This window comes from Tenrec ecaudatus, chromosome 9, assembly GCF_050624435.1.
Source record: "Tenrec ecaudatus isolate mTenEca1 chromosome 9, mTenEca1.hap1, whole genome shotgun sequence".
NCBI classification, from domain to species: domain Eukaryota; kingdom Metazoa; phylum Chordata; class Mammalia; order Afrosoricida; family Tenrecidae; genus Tenrec; species Tenrec ecaudatus.
The window spans coordinates 62,221,168-62,241,795 of record NC_134538.1 but is presented as its reverse complement, the minus strand read 5'-3'; the positions used below and the strand labels follow the sequence as shown (position 1 = coordinate 62,241,795).

General features: G+C 47.7%; 1 protein-coding gene across 2 annotated transcripts in view; it reads right to left on the bottom strand.

Annotated features, from left to right (window-relative positions):
- The window catches only part of EGFR (epidermal growth factor receptor), a 210,259-nt gene that overhangs the window by 17,672 nt on the left and 171,959 nt on the right, over positions 1 to 20,628 (bottom strand). For both annotated transcript variants that reach the window (XM_075558154.1, XM_075558156.1), the window contains exons 19-20: positions 19,850 to 19,948; positions 13,535 to 13,720 (exon numbers count right to left, since the gene is read on the bottom strand). In XM_075558154.1, the coding sequence (XP_075414269.1) occupies positions 13,535 to 13,720; positions 19,850 to 19,948 (285 nt within the window). The remainder of the gene's footprint in view (positions 1 to 13,534; positions 13,721 to 19,849; positions 19,949 to 20,628) is intronic.

The window sequence follows — 20,628 nt, the reverse complement described above, 5'->3', positions numbered from 1 at the left end:
AAGCAAAGAGGTCAAGGGGCTAGATGGTGGGACAGAGGTGTTTGCATCCCGGAATGGAGAGGCCCCTTCCTGCTGGGCTCTGAGCTCCTCCTGGCAGGGACTGTCTCGGAGTCCACCCAGGTGTTGACGAAACAAACACAGGAAGACACACAGAGTTAATGCTGTTGACAAGCTATTGCCTGAATGAAAGGAAAACACACACACGTACACACACACACACACACACAAAGCACACCACTCAATCTGTCACTCACATTCATTAAGTTTACTTTGTTCAGTTATTCAAGCAACACACACACACAAACACACACACACACACACCTATCAAGCAGGTGGGGATGGTGCGAGGGCAGGAGCTGGGTTTGACGCTTGTTCTTTCTGGATCTTTTCACCTGTCTCTGACCGGTTCTTCCTTCCACTGGGCTTAGTGGAGAGGCTACGGCGGCAAAGCATTTCACTGCCGGTAAAGATTTTTATCCAGTTTTACTTTCTGTCTTAAAAAGATTATTGGAACTACATTGATGTTGAATATGTGTTATAAGGTACCACTTCCCACCACCTCCCTAGTGGGCACTACAATCCGGGCGTAGATCTGCTGAGGAGAGTGAATTTCCAGAGACAGCACCCCTGGACTATCATTGCCGTCACAAGCTCGCTCTGCATGCCCCTGCCATGGACAGGGCATGTGTGGCCTCCTCTCCCATTTGTTCCAGACATGTCCAGCAGAGCCAAGTGCCCTTGGGCCAAGTGCCCGTCTGTTGACATGTGCTTGGAGTGCAGTTTCTCTGTGGAGGGGTGTCGGGCAGGAACAGAGTGGACAGGCGGGAGAGGCTGGGCAGGGGTCATCGTCTGACAAAAGCTGACATTGTTATTAGTCTCACATTCTCTTCTCCTGACTCAAGCGGTACCTGAACCTTATTCCCCAGGGCTTTGCTTCACAAAACACCTCTCCAGGTGTTTGGCTAGGACCAAACATCACCACTAAAACCATAAAACAAACCACGTGGGTCTGGTTGGCAGCCAAGTGGATTAACTGTGCTACCCAGCGACTTCAACAGGCCACACTTCCACCTGTCTATGCAGCCCTGGTGGCAGAGTGGTTACAGCCTGCCAAGGCCTGAAGTTGCAAACCACCCGCCACTCCGTGGGAGAAAAGACAGGGCTTTCGACTCCTCTTAACAGTCTCGGGAACTCACGGGGCAGTTCTGCCCTGTCCTGTAAGGTCACTATGGGTTGGCTTTGCGTTTGGCTTAGTTTTTGCAGCTGAGACTCACAGAGTCTCCACACAGATCAGGCAACCCAACCCTGCGTTTCTGTGGCTCAGAAGGGAATGCCCCCACTCAGGGCGATCCCTTAGTTACTTAGTCTGTAGATAAGGATCGATTCCTAACTTCCTTTACAAATGATTTTTTTTAAAAAAAAGAAAAAAAAACACCTTCCAAGTGAAAGTTATTAGATGACTTGGCAAAGAAAGGAAGCGTTTACAAGTGTCCTTTCTGGAGAAAACCCAGTTATCTGAATGGAAGCAAGAAGCCATCAAGATGCTGTCAGGAGCTCTTTGAGTACTACTTCGGAGGCCTTTCATGTTTTCCTGGGAAAAACGATCGTTTCCCATGTCTCATGTACACATGACTAACCCCTTCTCTTTGTGTTATCTAGAAGGATTTGGAGTGGCTGAGATACTGTCTAACTGAGAAGTTCTCCTTTACTTCCCATGTGCCCCCATTCCCCCGACTCAAATCCACCCACGAGGAAACAAGAAAGCTCTTCTCGGGAATAGCAGTCAGTCCGCGGCACCAGAGCCCCACGGGAAAGCACTATTTGGGGAGGGTGGTGGGTTGAGAAGCAGAAGGCAGGAGTGGAAGCAGAGAAAACATTACAAGTAGAGGACATGGTTTTAACTTGTGTTCTCCCTCCCAAGTTTGCTCCCTAAGCTCCCCTGTGATCCGTGGGGGTACTGGCAGTGTCCTGGGTTCTGGCACCTCTGCCGCTCATAAAGGAAGATGGCCTCATTTACTATGGTGGCTTCTTACTCATTTAAAAAATGTCAGTTAGGCTTGGGTTCTGGGGAAACCCAGCATCTGCCTCCCAAGGGTCCATGTTCTTCTCACTGCTTCTCTCGCCCCCCCACCCCCACCCCACCCCTCGGCTTTCTAGCTTCTATTCCATCCAAACACACATTTCCTGGAGATCTCCTCTGCGTCCGACACTACAAAGTAGTTGCACCCCCATGCACTAATGGAGAGCACCCACTTCCCTCCACACAGGAATGTCCTCCCTAGTGCATTTACAATGTGTGTGTGCACGTGCGTGTACGTGTGTGTGTTAGGAGCCCTGCCGGTGGTTTTGTTGGGCAAGGTGGGGAAATCTTTGGATCGCCCAGTGCAAGGTCAGTCTTTTAAAACCTACCAGTTATTTGTTGGAGCAAGTTGAGGCTGGCTGCTTCAGTAAAAATTTATAGACTTGGAAACCCAAGATTGGGTCATTCTGAGCTGGAATCAACTTGATGGCAGTGTGTGGGTTGCTCTTGGGGTTTGGGGTGTGTTTTAACAATTTCATGACACTCACAGGGAGAGCTTCAGAGTGTGTTTCTAGCTTCCTTTAACAACTACCACTAGTGTTCGTGTGCTTTTAAAATGCCTAACTCAGTAGACAGGAATGATTTTTACATGCTTGCTGAATAAATGCCTAAGTGGGGGTGGGGAGAGCTATAGGAGCCTACTCCTTGAGCACAGACTCCGTGCCAGGCAATTCAAACACATCAGCTTAGAGGCAGCTTTTCGTCTCTGAGACTTGGAACTCACATCCCACTGCCATTCTGAGAGGACCAGGTGACCTAAATTCTCTGCATCTCCAAGGCCACCATGTGGATCATGTCTGTTACCTCCCTTGCTGGGGCCTCTAAGACAAACTTGCCTGCTGGGGTCCCAGTCTGCTAGGACTGGCAAAGAAAAAAAATCCAGAACCTTGGCCCGGTGCCACTGAGTAAGTGCTTTTCTGTGTGTGAATCTAATACATTTAAGTGAGCTCCACCCCAGCCCCCAACCCACACCCCAGCTCCTCAAGTTCAAGTTCTTAAAGGACCAGAACAATTTGGCGGTTTTCTCCAAGCATCACAGTCTTCAAAGCAGGCTTGGGAATGGGGCAGAAAGAGCAGCTGACACATTGCAATGAGCCAGAGGCTCTAAAGCAAAAGATAATTTGGGCCCAAAAGACTAGGCCTATTTGAACTTAGATAAAACTCGATCCATTGGTCTCTATCCCACAGAATCTGGAGGCGGTTTAACACTCATCTTAGTGCCCTGAAGGGTTATATTTTAACCAGTCTCTGAAGATAAGAGCCACATAATCTTCCTTAGGAACTCACAAACTCGAAACAGAGAAGCCAAAGGAAGTCATATCAGAATGGGCTTCAGCAGGGCCCCTTGGAAAACTCATTTCCTGACTCTCCTCCGAGATTTCTTTTTAATTTAATTTAACATAGAAGGATTACAAACATCCGACAAACAGACACCGGCTATTTGCTGCAGGCTAATGCTCTGTAAACTTGCCTTCACTTGGTAAGGTTTAAATTAACCTCTGTTTGTCGTAAGTGCTGCCTCACAGTCCCCTTCCCTTGCTGCACAGGCTCCTTTCAAATCAGTGCACAGGCTCGGAACCTCTTCTCGCACAAGCCCAGCCCAACCACACCCAACCCCAACAAAAACCCCACCGCCGGGCACGACACAAAATAGCAACAAGAATGCATCTGTAACTGATCAAGGACACACCAGAATGGGGTAGGGCAGGGTGGGGGGGAAGAGGTGCTGATACCAAGCGCTCAAGTAGAATGAAAATGTTTTGGAAATGTTGATGGCAACATACATGCCAGTGTGCTTATTACAATTGAATGATGGGTTGTTATAAGATTTGTAAGAGCCCTCCCATGAAATAATTAATAATAAATAAATTAATTAATTTAAAAAACAGGAATGACAATCTACTTGTCTCAAAGGATTAGAAGTGAAAATGAAATTTAACCCATTTATCTTTTGAAAACAAAAACAAACACCCAACCCCCCCACCATCATGTTGCTTCTTGTTCACAGTGATGCTATGGGCTGGAGGGGTCTCTGTGAACTTTACGGGAGCAGACAACCTCAATTTCCGCCTGGGGCGTTTGGTATTGGAGCTTCACCGCTAAGCAGCAGGTTCACAGACGGCTAGCATTTACAGTGAATTGAGGATGACCAGTCCCTTCTGGGAAAGAACACCACGCTTGGTAAAGTAAGTCAGCAAAAACATAGAAGACCCTCCAGGAGAAGATTAACCTCATGGCTGCGACAGTGGCCTCAAACATGACCATTTGAGCACGGCACGGGCAGGGCACCGTCTCATTCTGTGGCACATGTGGTCGGCGTCTCATTCTGTGGCACATGTGGTCAGCGTCTCATTCTGTGGCACATGTGGTCGGGTCGCTGTGAGTTCGAAGTGACTCGGCCAAAACAACACGATGGTTTACAATGGACACTGGCCCTGCGCACTGGAAAAGCCTGGGGACACGGAGAGTGGGGGAAGCATCAGGTGGGGGCGCTGGACTGGGCCTGTGCAGGTTGATTTCTCAGGCGCTGTCGATTCTATCATCACTGGGGGTGCAGGGTAAAGGCTCGGCACAGGGGCCCCTGTGGTTTTATTTTATAGATCCCGTGTGGAAGAGGTCTGGGACAGCCTGGACTGGTGAACATGGAAATGGCAGGAGGGAGAGGGAAGAGCGGGGACCTCTAGGGTCACCCGGCTTCCGCACGTGGCTGCGAACCGAGAGGCCAGTGGCTTGACCCCACCAGCTGCTTGCAGGGGGAAAGATGTGGTGTGCTGTTTTCGTGAAGATGGAAACTGGACGACACAGCAGTCCTACTGTGGCTGACGGGGTTACTAGGAGGAAGAATGGACTACAGGGAACACACTGAACAGCTCTGTCTGTGCCTCCATTTAAGGAGCTCTGGTGGTTTTGTGGGGTAAGTACTGGCTGGCTAACCACAAGTCCGTGGTTCACACCTAACCAGCCACTCCGTGGGGGAAGATGCGACTGTCGGCTCCGACAGAGATTCACGCTCTTGGAAACCTCCAGGAGTTGGAATCGACTTGATGGCATGGGGTGGGTGGCTCACTTTGGCCAGACATAAAATGGAGCTAGGAAGCGATGTAGTGAGTCCATCTGTCTAGAGTGCCGAGACTGGAGCCTGGCACCGAGTGCACCATGTGTGTCAGTGATAAGGATCCTGTTCCAGAGAAGAACCTGCTGACTTCCGCTTGGGTAGACTTAAGCCCCATGAAGGTGGCACATGGGACATGAAGGAGACCGTCTCAAGCAGAAAGCACCTCAAACACTCAGAATCTTTCTCTTCTGATATCCTGCATGTCAAATCTACCCTCTCATCTTTGGCTTTGCCATGACTTTAAATTAGGCGACCGTCTCCTTAAGTATAGCCGAGACTAGATTATAGCTATACGTCCTAAAAAAATATGGTCACGATATACATGCTGAGTGGCCCATCTTATTTGGGCTTCTGAGCTCTGCTTCTCTAGTCTCTGTTTTTCCCAGTGCCCTCTTACTCTCCGCAGCAATGCTCTGCAGCTCTTGGTCACCAAGCCCGCTCTGCTCCTCTGACTGAAGCACACTCACCCATAGGTGCATTGGCCAACTCATGCTACGCTTCCACTCTCCCCACCAAGAGAGGGGAGAGTGCCCTCGTGCCCTCGTGTCCTAGTGCCCGAGGGAGTTCCGAGCCATCGTCTCATAACCCGGCCCAGTACTTGGTGCTTAGAAGGTTTTGGTTAGTGGTGCACCCAGCTGGCCCCTGAGCTCATGCTCATTGAGACGTACCCCTTGAACTCAGTCCCCCAGTGTCACTCATTTCCTTTCCTTCCTGCATTCTTCATCCTGGATGTACCTGCTTCCTTCACTGAGTTATTGTTTTGGGGGAGGTGAGAAAACTTTGTTTGACTAATATTTTTATTTCATGCAATATCTAACATTAACCCAGAATTAAAAGAAAGCTAAGCAAAGTGTAAAAAACTTGATCAACGTGTTACACAGGCACGTCAGGCTTTTTAATGGTAATGCTGCAAGATGACCAGCTGAGCTAATTATTGAATTTCAACTTTACTCCCGAGTCACAATGCAAGAAAAAAAGTCTAAAAATCACTCACCTAGCTGACATTGATGGTGCCAGGCTCTGTTAGCTGGCACTTTGAGTCTGTACAGACTGCCATGTTGTCTAGGTACTTACGGAAGTGTGATGCTTTAGAGCAGCAGTTCTCAACCTGTGGGTCGAGACCCCTTTGGGGGTCAAACAACCCTTTCACAGGGACCACCCGATTCATAACAGTAGCAAAATTATAGTTATGAAGTAGCAACGAAAGTAATTTTAGAGTCACCACACCATGAGGAACTGTATGAAAGGGTCACGGCATCAGGAAGGTTGAGAGCAAATAAGCTTTCTCAGTCCAAGGACCTGCTAGGCGGTGGAAAAGGGAGACTCAGCAGCTGACTGACCAATCTGAGGCCATAACTATCAACCAGAGGGTGCAGGCTGCTCCTTGAACCCTGCAGTTGCAAATCTTGAACTGGTACACAAGGAAATGCCATGGGAATAAGGAAGCAGACCTGTGGGGTAAAGGTGACAGTCTTACTGGGACCTCACTAGGAAGTTTTGTATTTGCAATTTCACAGAAAAAGCCAGTTTCTGTTCTCTCTACAACTCCTTAAACCACCCAAAGGTCACGGATGAACCTTGAAAACATTATGCTGGGTGAACTCAGTCAGTTACAAAAGGACAAATGTCAGATGGGTCCACTCCTATGAACGCTCCAGAATAGGCATGTAAATAGAGACCAAAGTTCATTAGCGGTTATAAGCAACAGACGAGAGGGAAAGGAGGACTCTCTGTTAGGGACTCTGAGCCTTTGATGAGGATAATGGATGGGGCTGCGGATGGCTAAGAGTGACGCTTGAGCAATATGAGAGACACAGTGTCACCGCGTCGTGTATACAAATTCTCACCACAGTTGAAGGAAAAATCAAACGTCTGGGTAAACTTCAGAAGAAAAAAGAAAAGCAGTACCCTGAAGTGTAGAATGGCCATTTATCCTCCATTTTTCTATTTAGATAAAAACAAATGAGTATAATTTGTAGTCTCTCGCATTTCTGGCTGTCTTATATGAACACATTCTAGTTTGCCAACATGGCTTTGGTGTCATGGCATCCAGGGTGAATTTCAACTGTTTCAAAATGTTCTGGCTACATCAGAGTGCAGTGACCACTCCCCACAGCTGGACATGACAGCACATGACTGAGTCGTACTATCTTTGCCTTGTCCCCTCTTAGCACTGGAGATGTACTGCGACAAATGTGTGGTCAATTAAAACACCCAGGACTTTCCCTGGCAGTTGAAAAGTGGACATTCTTTTGGCCACTTATTCTTATTAACTTATCTCAGAGAGTGAACCCAGTGTGAGAGGTCAGAATATATAACCACAAATTGGTTTCTTCCTGTGAGTCTCTATCATCCCTTGCCAGCTATCTGTCTTATCACACCAGGGCCTGGTCTCAAGGAGCTAACGCATCATCTGTTGTCCTGAAGAGACAAATCAGAGTTTGTCTGAAAGTTCAGTTTCTGAGATCTTAATCTGCACCATCACCACCACCACCACCACCACCACCACCACCACAACAGGAACACCCCAAATCTTTGATTCTGACTATTAGTGACTTGTAGGAGAGGGCAAAACTGCTTCATGGGGTCTCCAAGTTGTGATCCTCAAAGAAGTCGACTGGCATGCCTTTCTCCCCCAGAACAACTGGTGGGTTCGAATGGCCAACCTTCTGGCTCACAGCCAAGCTCTTTAATCAATGGACTACCGGGGCTACTACCCTGAGAAGAACGCTCTTATCTAAGAAGTGCAGGGAAGCGTTAGGTGAGTCTGGCGTCGAGCCAGACTTTCTGATGATGTGCATGATGATGTTCTTGTGGGGAGCTATGTATGGAAAGCAATCTTAGGACATTATGGGGCTGGCTGACATGTTCTGGGAATTACTAGAGGGTTATTGCATCCAGGAATTCCTGAATAGTGTCAAAGTCTAATAGACTTGACTAGAAACCAAAAGATTGGGGTTTGTCTGAAAAAAAGGTCTACTTCCAAAAAACCTGCCAAGAGAAACCAGAGGGAGTCCTGCTCGCGTCCGAAATACATGGAGTTAGCAAGAGTTAGAGTGTACCTGACGGCAAGCATTTCGTGCAGCCAGAAAGAGTGGATATGTTTTCACAGGTAACGGGTTAACCCCAGTGAGTGAAAGCTCCCTGTCACTTCTTGAGTCATGAGGGAGTTGAGGAAACTATGCTCATGCCTTCCGATTGGCCAATGGATCAGACACCATGAGATGAGACAAAGAACTTGGTTCAACTTTTGGGCTCTTGTTTCTGAAAATAGCCCTTCTAATTCTTCAAGAGGTCAAGGTGTTTTTTGTTCCTCTGAAGCAACCTGGCAACACGTAAGCCTGTGCAAATGGGCTGGGGCCAAGCTGCAGGGCCCTCTCCTCCTATGATGGCCACATGGGAAATAAAATGGCTGCATAAGGAGTTGGGGCAGTGGGTCCCCTGGCTATAGTGCTAGGGAGAGATTTCAGCCCACCTAAATGGGCTGTGTGGGTGAGAGGGGTGGTGGTGGAGGGGGTGTCAGCAGAAGGTAAACCTCTTTGAAGTCCTGTGTGTATGGTATAAAGTGGAGTATCCTGGAGAGTGGTCATCTCTGCCCAGACAGCCTTTTTGAGTTGGCAGTGGGCAAGTGACTGAAAAACGGATCTGATATTGTTCTGGTGTGCTGCCTGCTTCTTTTTAAAAGTAACAAAAGCAACTTTCCATGTACTGACAAACACTTTAGGAGTACCTACTGTGTGCTGGGCTCTGAGCAAGTGACATGCTATTCTGAGAGAGGAATCACTTTCATGCCTGGCACCTTTTGCTAATGGTCTTCAGGATCTTTAGGGATCGGTACTAGCCTGTGCGTGCACCACAAGGTCATGAGACCCCCCTCTATGTGGCAAGCACACTCCACTTCACGGTGAATGGCCTTCCAGTCTTATCTTCCTCCTGGCCACACCTCTAATCTCTCCTTTCTCCTTTTGCTTAGGTGATAATTGTGTTACTTATCCTCAGAACAGTTTAGTAAGGATCAGAAACTTGAACATACAGGGGCTGGCTAGCCTATTATATTTAGAAAGCTTACTGAGATAGTCCATTCATTGTCAATAAACATAGCACACTTGTAGGTCACTAGATCCCACATAGAAAATGCCAGAGTTTAGTTTCTGGTAGCCACCATGTGCTTCTGGGTAGTTTTGCTTCAACTTAGACAGAGAGAGAGAGAGAGAGAGAGAGAGAGAGAGAGAGAGAGAGAGAGAGAACTGTTGTTATATGCTCGGATAAATAGCTGCTAACTCAAGAGCAGATTTCTCTCCTAACAACGGGGGAAGCATCATTGTCCTTTCCACTGGCCAGTCCATCACAGCAGCAATTCCAACCAGTGGAATCGTTTCTCTTGTAAATAAAAAGCCAAATCAATTACAGAAAGAGTTAATGGTACATAATGTGGAAGGATTTAAAATCAAAATAAAACCAAGCAAAGTACAACAGGTGCCAGATGATTTTAAGTGACAGGTTGAAATTTTGAGTAATACCATGTAGAAAATTATATTGAAAAATCTTCAAGCCCTGGAAACTCAACGGTAAGAGCTCACCCTTTAGTGACTCATCCTTGCTCAGATGAAATTATCTCTGTAGTGCACATTGTTAACGTTTTTGTGTTTTTCTCCCTTTCATGCTGATGCTAGGAGTCTAATACATTTCCACTTATATAAATACTAGATGTCAAGTAGATCTGAATGGAAGATGCAAAGGAGAATTGGGGAAATGTTACATCCTACAGGTAACTCATGCACAACAGCAGATACTAGACTGGAGATGCTGCTGTAAGAAGGGAAAGTTGATGGGGGACTGCGTTGTGTAAGATTTTAGTCATTATCCTGAGTTTGGCTAAAACATGGGGAAAGTACTGGAGGGTGAGAATGGGTGCCAGAGCTTGTGATAGGTATGACCCTGGGGATACTTTGTTTTATCCTGACTATGCAGAAGGTCAGGGATTGCAGCCTTCAGTATGATTACAACTCAATGTAAGGAAAACCAAAATTCTCAGAACTGGATCTTGCTTGGTTCCATAACCAATGCTCATGAAAGCAGCAATCAAGTGATCAAATGCCATATTGCATTGGGTAAATCTGCTGCACCACACCTCTTTAAAGTGTGAAATGCAAGGATGTTACTTTGAGGACTAAGCTGTGCCTGGATCACGCCATGGTATTTTCAATGGCCTCATATGCCACGCAGACGTCGGGCAATGTATCAGGAAGACGGAGGAAGAATGAATACACTTGAATTATGGTGCTGGCGAAGAATACTGAAAGCGCCATCAGCTACCAAAAGTATACATAAATCGGCCTTGCAACAAGTATAGCCAGCATGCTCCTTAGAAGCAAGGCTAGTGAGGCTTCATGTCATGTACTTTGGGCATGTTATCAGGAGAGACCAGTCCTAGAAAAGGACACCGTGCTTGGCAAATGTGCAGGGCAGTGAAAACCCTTGACAAGATGGACGGCTGGACTGACACCGTGGCTGCACCAATGGATTCAAGCATAAGAACCACTGTGAGGATGGATGTTCCTAGGGTTAGTATGGATCGGAACTGGCTCGATGGTGCCTGACAACAATAATCACAGCACAGGAAGATGGTGGCAGAGCCCGCTTCCCAGTTAAAGTGATGAGATGCGAAAAAGATTAAGTACCTTGCTCAAGGTCACATAGCTAATAAATGGGAGAATCAAGAATTGAACCCATAGTCCACCATAACCATAGATTCTGCAGATTTCTGTACTGGGCAGAAACCTGCTAAGACTCTGTACGCCTTAAAATGAAATGGTCATTTGAACATCTTATCCTGATGGTAGAGGCCATCTCTACCACATAGCATCAGCTTCTTGAAGCTGAGCATGAACATGAGATAACTGGAGGAGAGACGCTAAATATCTGAACACCCTCTGGGAAAATGGACATTGTAGATCTCCAGAGAGATGCTTGTGGTAGTTACATAATCTGGTGTCAATATGAGTATTAAGAGTGAAAGGGTGGAGTCTAGCCTGTCAATCAGGTCATAGCCAATGAGGCCTCTGTGTGGGCATGGCCTTCTCCTGAGGATTCTGGGAATTCTTGTATTCCTCCTTGGAGGCGGGAGACACTCTTTCTTTAGGCTCACTCCCTGTGAGACATCCATGTGGAGAAGACACATGAGGAGAGGCTGATGGAGCCAGACCTTTAGAGCCAGAGAAGCCAAGTAGAGACACCTGCCAGTGCTGAGATGCTTACAACACCACTGGATCCACAAGACTTCCCACCCACTGGCCTGTGATCATCCTGAATTTAGAGTCATTGCATGTGTTTCATGAGTCTGAAGAGGACTTTCTAGATTGGTATGGGACATATAGGCTAATATCAGACTTATGGACTTGATCTAGACTGGGCTGGAATGTTTTCTCAATATTCAACTGCTCTGGTATATAAACCTCTTTCTTCTACACATATGCGTGTTTATGAATTTGTTTCTCTAGTCTGCCCGGACTAACACATGCTGGTGGGAGGCGTGCAGAATTCTGGAAGCCTGCTATGGTTAATGGGGGGTGGCTGAGAGGGGAGAGTACAGAGAGGGCACTGCTCACACAAAGCTCACAGAATAGCCAGGGCAGGGGAACCCCCTCCAGTAAACAAGTCAATAAACCAGAACTCTTTAGGGAGAACTATGTGGTCAAACAAGGAGACCAAACTGATTCTGGGTTCACTTCCTCTCCCAAGCCAGCCACACAGAGAAATAACACACACTTTCAGGGAACCAAAGCATCTCTGGCACCCCAAACCTTCCTCTAGAGTGATCTTCTAATAACTGATAAGGAGGCACTTTCATGGTCATATTTTCTGGGTGAGCCAGGGTAAAGATCGGGAGAATAGTTAAAATACTAGATGGCCTACCTAGAGTAGCAGCTGCAGCACTCAGCGAAGAATGAGACCAATCCCTGGCCCTGGAACATGTGCAAGAAACCCACACCAGAAGGTGGAAGATGACATAGATGGAGCAGCTCTCAGGTTATTCCGAGAGGCAACCTCAGGTTTGGCCAACATGGCCCCAGAACCTCAGCTACAGGGCGGAGGCTGCCTCCCCTAAGCAGTATTGCTTCTGGAAAAGGGGCACCTTCTGGCATCATGAGCCCAGAGTAGGTTCCACCTGAGCATTTCCTAAAATATGTCTTGGAAGTCACCTTCTTAAGTCTGCATAAAGCCAGGGGAGGTACCTCAAGGCATCAGCACCAATCACTAAGCAGGACCAACTGGTGTCATTGATCAGGAGTGAGCTGAGCAATGGAACTGCCCCAGTGGGATGACCAAGCCCTGGGGGTTGATCTGCTCCCTGGCTTCATGGCCATTGGCACAACCTTTGATCATGTGCCTTGTTTATTGGGGGGTACGAGGGACAGTGAGAGGGCCTGTCCATACAGTCCTCATATTGAACTTTGTGAAATGCACCCCCATTGTCAGAAAAATAAATGAGCAAGCTGTGTTATAAGTAAACACTGAGTGCTAAGATGGAGACAAGAGAAATTTGAGGCGAGAGCAGAACCCGCTTTGAGGCAGTAAATGTGGCCAATACCTGGCTTATTGGACTGAACTTTGCTTGGCAGATAGGTGAGACTGCAGGCTCAGTCCCTCTCTTGCTCTGGACCAATCCTGTCACCAGGGAGACACTGAAGGAAACCCAACCAGACATCAGCAGCTCCTGTTCACTCAGTCAGTCTCTCACGCACCTGCACTCGGAGACCTTATGCAATGTCTCCACATCACACGGCCCCGGAGTCGTCCTCTGGTGCCAGCCAGACTGGCTTGCCCTGTTATCAAGTCTTTTATTGCATGTAACCCAATGCAGCTCTTCCTTTGCGATATCATCATAGCATTCAAGGGCAATGGTGGAAAACGTCCAGAGAAACGAGGACGCTACAGGCCGTAGTGCGTGAGTATTCGAGAACAGGGAATCATTCCACTGCAGCTGAGCAATTTGGTTTTCAACACGAAGGTGGACTAACCACTGATAAAATGCAGCAGGTAATCAATTGACCACCAGCCGAAATAAAGAGAAGTATGTATTTTGCACACACATACACACAGTATGCATAGACATATCACTTTGGCAAACTTAGTTTTTGGCAAACTTTGGTTTTCCAGTGGGCTTTATTCCCCCACCCCACCCCCCTCTCTGCTGCTTTCTTTGGATGCTCTTCATCATGACCAGCACATTCTCCTGAAAAGTTGGGGACAGGCTGCTGTATATCCTGTGTGACTGAAATGTCCCCTCTGCTTTTCGAAGCTAGCATCCCAGTGGGCAGGGTTCCCTCACCATTTACCTTTGCGATCTGGACACACCAGTTGAGGAGATACTGGGAGCCGATGTTGTCCTTGTGCTCCCGGATGTAGTCCAGGAGGCAGCCGAAGGGCATGAGCTGGGTGATGAGCTGGACTGTGGACGTCAGGCAGATGCCCAGCAGGCGGCACACGTGGGGATTGTCCACACTGGCCATGACATAGGCTTCCTGTACGGAGGAGAGAAGAGACGGCACTGGAAAGATGCCCCAGGGGAAAGCAAGGCCAAGCACCGTTCTGAGTTTCAATACAAGAATGTGAGGAGGGAAAGGTGGCCTGCAAACCACCCAGCCCAACGGACATGAATGAAGGACCTTTTACACCGTGTGCTGTGGAAGGACAAGACACGTTGTGAAAGATAGACACCCTTAGAGCTTAGAGCAAACCTTAGAGATTCTACTACGGGGTCACTGACTGCTGGCAAGGCAGTGGATGGGAATGGGTCACCTTGACACTTCTAAGACCGCACACTGCTGATGTCAGAATGAAGACTTAACCCTTAGGCCAAAGAGACTGTAGGCATCAGAACATTCATGGGTGGCTCCTCGGACACCCTGCATCTTGACTTGCTCTCTCCATCAGGGACCCCCACTATAGATACTTGGGAGAGAGAAGGGTAAGAGTGTCCATTGGTGGCTCCCCCAGTCAGGAGGCTGTCATGGAAGAAGATCATGTCTCAACAGAAGAACAGTGTCCGGGTTCACTGTTCCACAAACAGTAGCTAAGGCACGTGGGGGCAGGGCCCTGCCGATAGCAGAGCTGTGATTCCGAGGGGCCCCTACCAGGGGTAAATGTGACTGTCCTGGGAAGTGCTTGCTTCTGAGATCTGTAATTTCCCCCATTCACAGCCGGTGCTGGGGATTGGGACTGGGGGCTGCCCGGGACTCTTTTCTGTAGACAGGATGCTGTCTTTTAGTGCCTCTCCCAACCACCACTGGAATCCCTCTGGCGACGAGAAAAGCCCCTAGCTCTGCCTAAAGGACCCCCACACCAACCCAGGCCTGCTGCCAAGGCAGGATCCTTTATGTGCCACTGACCCAGTCCACCCTTCTGTTATTCTTGGACAGAGGAAGTTCAAGTTATGTACAATCATCCCCACAATGGGGACCCTCTCTCTGACTGGATCAGAGAAGCCTCAACTTCGCTCCTAAATTCTTCCCTTTTCTGTTATAATAGGATGGTGGTGACAGTTTCTTCACATGTGAAAAGGTCCACACGAACTGCCAAAGACAAAGAAGCGAAGAGGCGCCCTCTTTACTCCCAGGAACTGATGTGTTCTGTGTGTAAATCGGGACCAGCGAGTGGCTTTTTGCTGAAAAGAATGCAGCCGGGGCCCGGTCAGACACTGGCAACGCCGAGTTCCTGGGGTGCTGGGACACACCATGGGAGCTGGCCAGGCAGGCAGGGGACAGGAGGATGGAGACCGAAGATGGTGATGGTTGTAGATGGATGGCTAGGTAGGTAGGGTCAATAGATGCACGAATGATGGGTGGGTACTTGGATTAGGCAGATAGGAGTACAGCACCTTCCTTGTCTCAAACCCTTTCAGTGCTGAAGATGACTAGAGGCATTGCTTAGCTTGGACCCTCCTTTCCACAACCCACTTCTGCCCTCCCCAGCCTCCCCGGGAGATGGGGCCTCCTTCGAAGTGCTCTCCCATCTCCCTTTCTCTTGCTGAGCCCTGCTCAGCCCAAAATTGTGCCCTCAATCAGACAAAAAAGTAGAAAATATTAAAATCTAGGACATATTTAAAATGGAACATAGGGAGAGATCAAATGATAAGGTTCTCAATTTTAACTTAGCAGCATGTGCAATAACCCACTTTCCAAAGCATTCTGCATGACACCAAGGTTAATCATCAACCTGCTTTATGGTCAAGGATGATTTGCCAGAGGCTTAAACCACATGTATTTCCCCTTCACTGTTTCCTACTTCCTTTTCAATGGAGGTTTTTACCTGTCTTATTTTGTTACTGTTGTAGCTTTTTCTTCCCCTGACTGTTTTTCTGTATATGAAAGCCAGGACAGGTGAATGTATGGTCGGTAAGTGGAGGCATGGCTCCTTGGTGGTGCGGCAGGGCAGGCTGGGAGGAAACTGGGAGGCCATTAATGTGCACAAGAATGAAGAAAATGTTCTGAACGGACTGTGGTGCTGATGAGACTGAAGTACTGAATTGTAGGCCATGTGAATTCTGTGCCAATAGAATTGTTAGAAACAATTGTGTCCTTGGGAGAGCCTTCCTAGGCTCCGTCTCAAGCAGCCTCAGCTGTCAGTGGGAACCTGCTGGGAAGGCCCCTTCGTGGCCTGTACCTGGCCTGCAGAGCGAGGTGTGGGCAAACCAGCGTGAAGACGTGTCTCTTAGAAGTGGGAAGAACAGACCAGAGATGTGATATGTGTGTACTCACACATGGAAACGCATGCCTTCATCTTGGAAAAGACCGGATGTGGAATAGCTAGAGCTGAAAAGAGACGGAAAGCACAAGTGGCTGTATGCCATCTGCCCGATGAGGAAACCGAGGCTCAGACAAGAGATGGATGCATCTGCGAGGCCACACCACTTCTCTGTCAGAGATGGGGCCACCTCCCAGGCTGGTGCCTTGCTCCTCCCTGCCGCCCGCACACAGCATGCCTGCTCTCCGGCTCGATGTGCTCCCACACGCAGACCATGGCGAAGCAGACATGTGATGTGTGCAGGGCTCTGGTTACCGGGCGACGAGTCAACTTCAAGCTTTAAGACACACATGCCCAGCACATACATAAGTTTGCTTTGGCTTCGCTTTCCGTTGTGCCTTCCCTATATTTAAACTGGAAAGTCTATGGAAAAATTAATAGGCCACGGGATTGCCAGAAAAACACAAATCACTTCTCTTCCCCGAGTCTGGGAAGCTGGACAACCATAACACCAAAGACATCCTCCGCCTGGTCCTGTTTTCTCAAGATCTGGTTGAGATTTGGATACATATTGTGTTCATTTCCAAGGGGAGAAGAATCTGCAAACCTGAGCAGTTTCAGCAAGCCCATCTGTAGTGGAACAGCCAGGAGCTGACCTGGAACAGGCGGGCGGGGCGGGGGACACACCAATGAGCAGAGCATGGGGTGTGGGTGTCCACCACACAGAGCAGTGTGCCTTGCCAGCTCCTCATTAAAATCTCATAGACCCAACAGAAGTGGGTCATCGCTTCCTCCCCACCCCCCAGGACACAAAGGGAAGGCTGTTTAGTTGTGTGTCCCTTTTAGTGTGCCCAGAAATTCAAGTGAGCTTTGTTGTTGGCTGTTTGTCTTGGAAATCTTCAAGGTACACAGTGACCCACACCAAATATGCTTGGAATTCCACAACAATCTTCTGAATTACCCGACCCGGCCAGACGGGGGCCATTGGCAGGCAGAGCTCACATTCCGAAATGGGTGGCTATGCTCCGAGTCCCGCGACAGCAGTGTCACTGAAGTGCGGGTGACCCGGAATGTCCATTCTTTGGTCCTGGCTGCTGAAGTGGCATTTGGTTCCTTCCTCTGGCTCGAAACCCATATTTGATGAATTGGGGACAAGGGGTCCATTAGTTGGCAAACTTTCCAAGAAGAGGCTTATTTTTAACTTTCAGGATGAAGAGCAGGTGTCTGGCCCGATTAAAGAAAAAGTGTGTGTGTGCGCGTGCGTGTGCGTGCGTGCGCGTGTGTGTGAGTGACTGTTGTCAGGATCCAACTCATAGTGATCCCATGTGATGGAGTGGACCCCGCGTGCTTCCTCAGGCTCCCCAGGCTGTTCTCTTTCTGGGAGCACATATTCACGTGTTCCACGCGCAGAGCTGGTGGGCGGGTTGGAGCTGCCAACACAGCAGCAGGGTGCTTATCCACTGTGAAAACAGGGCCTAAGCCACTAACACAGGCATTGCTGGCTCCGTGGTAGATTTCTCACCTTCCATGCAGGAGGCCTGGGTTTAATTCCCAGATAATGAAACTCATGCGTAGCCACCAGTTGTCTGTCAACGGAGGCTTCTGTGCAGCCATGATGCTAAACCCATTTCAATGGGGGTTCCCGAATTATGACGACTGAGAAAATAAGTTTGGCGATCTACTTCTGAAAACCAGCTTATTAAAAACCCCACGGAGCATAGCAGTCTTGACTTGGTCACTCACGGGGAAGGCGCGGTAGTATTCAGTGTTCCATGTGATTCTTCAGCAGCCAGGACAAAACAATAGACATTCTGGGTCACCAGCACTGTGCACGGGACTGCCAAGAGCTGGGGAGACTTCATGGACGCTAATAGCCAGTCCTCAGAGAGGGACATTATGCTTGGTCAAGTGGAGGGTCAGGGGAAAAGAGGAAGGCCTTGGACAAGATGGATTGACACAGCAGCTGCGTGCATGGGCTCAAAGGGAAGAACAATTTTGAGGAAGGCCCAGGACTGGGCAGTGTTGGGTTCTCTTGTACCCAGGGCCACAATGAGTCTGAACCAACTCAGTGACGCTTAAGAACAACAACAACAGCAAGCCACCAATAGCAATGTGGAGCAGGGGCTGTAATGAGATTACTGGTACACTCTTCTAGCGGGAGACTTGCTAGGGGAGTGGACTACAGCTGAGAGCATGATGACAGAGTGAACGAGCTTTCTAACACCTGCTTGAGCAGGCCAGGGGCACACCAAGAGTCTGAGGGCCAGAGAATGGTAAAAAGACTGTCTTGATCAATGATGATTAAACTTGAATTAGAACCCATTACTTCCCTAATAAGCCCCTGGGAGTATGCCCTGTGAGTTCTGGGCAGCCAACACAACACATTTTAGCACCCAGTAGAAAAGTAGAGCATGTCATGGCACAGAGAGCTGTGTCAGAACTGGTCGCAAGGTTGGATGGTGGGGACTGGTCTGATGTCCACCGCCTAAGAATTGGTCTTGGGCTGTTACTCTTAATCTTCCTTCTCCCTTTGTGAACTCGGAGGAGGCCTGATGCTGCCCCCATGCCAGGTCACGAAATTCACCTGCCAGAGAGTAAGCCTTTATCTTTCTTTTAGCTCCACCCTCATCCCGCAACTACATCCCCCAACCCTTGCAATCGACAGATCCTAGGGGGCCCTCTTCAATCAAAATGATTCTACTCACAAACTGTTGGTATTGTCTTAGAAGGTCACCAGTCTCTTTCCTCTCCATTATGAATATTGTCAACTCGCATTTCAACACAATTTTATTGCATTTACTCAAATATCTTGAATAGATGAAATGTGAAATGATACAAGAAATTCTGCACAAAGATTTTCTTTTAAGAAGTCCAGGTAAGGGAGCTAGAAGTTATAAATGAAATAACACAAACCACTTTACTTCTGGTGGTGCTATTAATAGGATTAGATTTTAGGCTAATAGGACTTGACATGAATTTATAAACCAGTAAAACAAGAGGTAATTTTTCTTGATAAGTATATCATTGGTGCGTGAGATTTTCTGATGCATTGTATTAATACATTATCTTTCCATTTGAAATACACCAGGGTGTACTTACAAGGACTTTATCCATGATAATATCGAGCATGGATGACTGCCCAGGAAAAATTAATTAAATTGAAAAGTGTAGAGGGTTTTGTCACTGGGAATTTCATCGTGTCTGAACACATTAAAATAAGGCCCATGCTTGAATCGCTTATTATGTTTTCATTCTATAGGTGAGATACCAGACCATGAGACAAAAACCGAACTCTCTGCTATTGAGTTGACTGCAGATATTGGAGCGCAAACTGTTGGCCCTACTCCTCCGAGACACCCCTACAAAATGGAACTCAAAAAGTCTAGGTTGTTTAGGAAAAAGACGATGGTAAGAGAACTCGGTAGAACAAAATGAACACAAGTTTGGTGTCTGAAATAATGGTGGGCTTGGTTTTGACACCAACCATGTCCACCTGAGCTGGTCCCTGTGTGCTGCAGTGTCTCCATCTGACAGATAGTCAGCTTAACATTTCTTGCGTAGGCTCATGATTAGCATTCCCTACCATATAGTATGTAAAGCTGCCCAGACTTAGACAGCTAGAGGAGACCTGCCATTGCTAAGTGTCCATCCATTTGGGAAGATAATGGAATGAAAGAGGTGAATCTTTTCTATCAGAGTCAAACTTAAAGAATATTATATCAGATGTAACAAAACCAGAAACCAAACCGGTTATTACCAATTATAGCTACAAGAAAAAGAGACACAGAAAGCGAACATTTAGAACATGCCAAGAAAAGAAATCAAAAACAGAATAAAATGCTGCTCATCTTTCTGAAATGGCTTCTGTCATCCAGGTGTGAAAGGGATGGAAGAAAACAGAAACTCACATCGAGAATTTCCTTGTTGGCTTTGGGAGACGTCGCCTCTCTTAATTCCTTGATAGCCACGGGAATTTTAACTTTCTCTCCTTCGGGGATCCAGAGTCCCTGTGTGAAAAAGAAAGGACAACATTAGGTGGCAATCTGCAGACTGTGTGGTAGGCTGGCTTGTGAGCTGAATGGACTTGATTAGCGACACAGTTCTAAAGGAAGAGGGATGTTGTGGCCACAATTCTGCACACCGACAGTGAAGGCCTGGGACTCAGGACTTCTCTGCAGCTCGGTCGCTCTCAAGCTCTGAGAATCAGTGGACACATGTCACTTAGGTAAATCCCCCAAGCTTATGCCAGTGATAAAATTAGAATGGATTATTTGGTCCAGAATTCTCAGATGCTACATCAGATTTTAGAATTCCTAAGTTCTCAAACTTATTTGGCCTAATGTCCCTGTTTTAGAAAAAAGAAAGGAAGAAAGAAAGAAAGAGACAGACAGAAAGAAAGAAAATTACTCAACTCCCTACTGGCAATGGAAAACATTTGTACTATAGAGCATCGCCCAGGACAAAGTGTAGGCATCTGCTTCTGTAGGGCCTCTGGATTGTTCCAGTGCCCACAGGTGGTGGTGAACACCCGCTGCAGGATACACTCTTCAGATCAAATCAAACTGCATGCAAAGGGAAACTAAGGATGGGGGTGGAATGAAAAGAAATTGTTGATGTGAGCATTAGTACGCTACTTCTCTAACCGGTGACTCTATAACCGGGCCTCTGTCAGTCCATTACATTTATG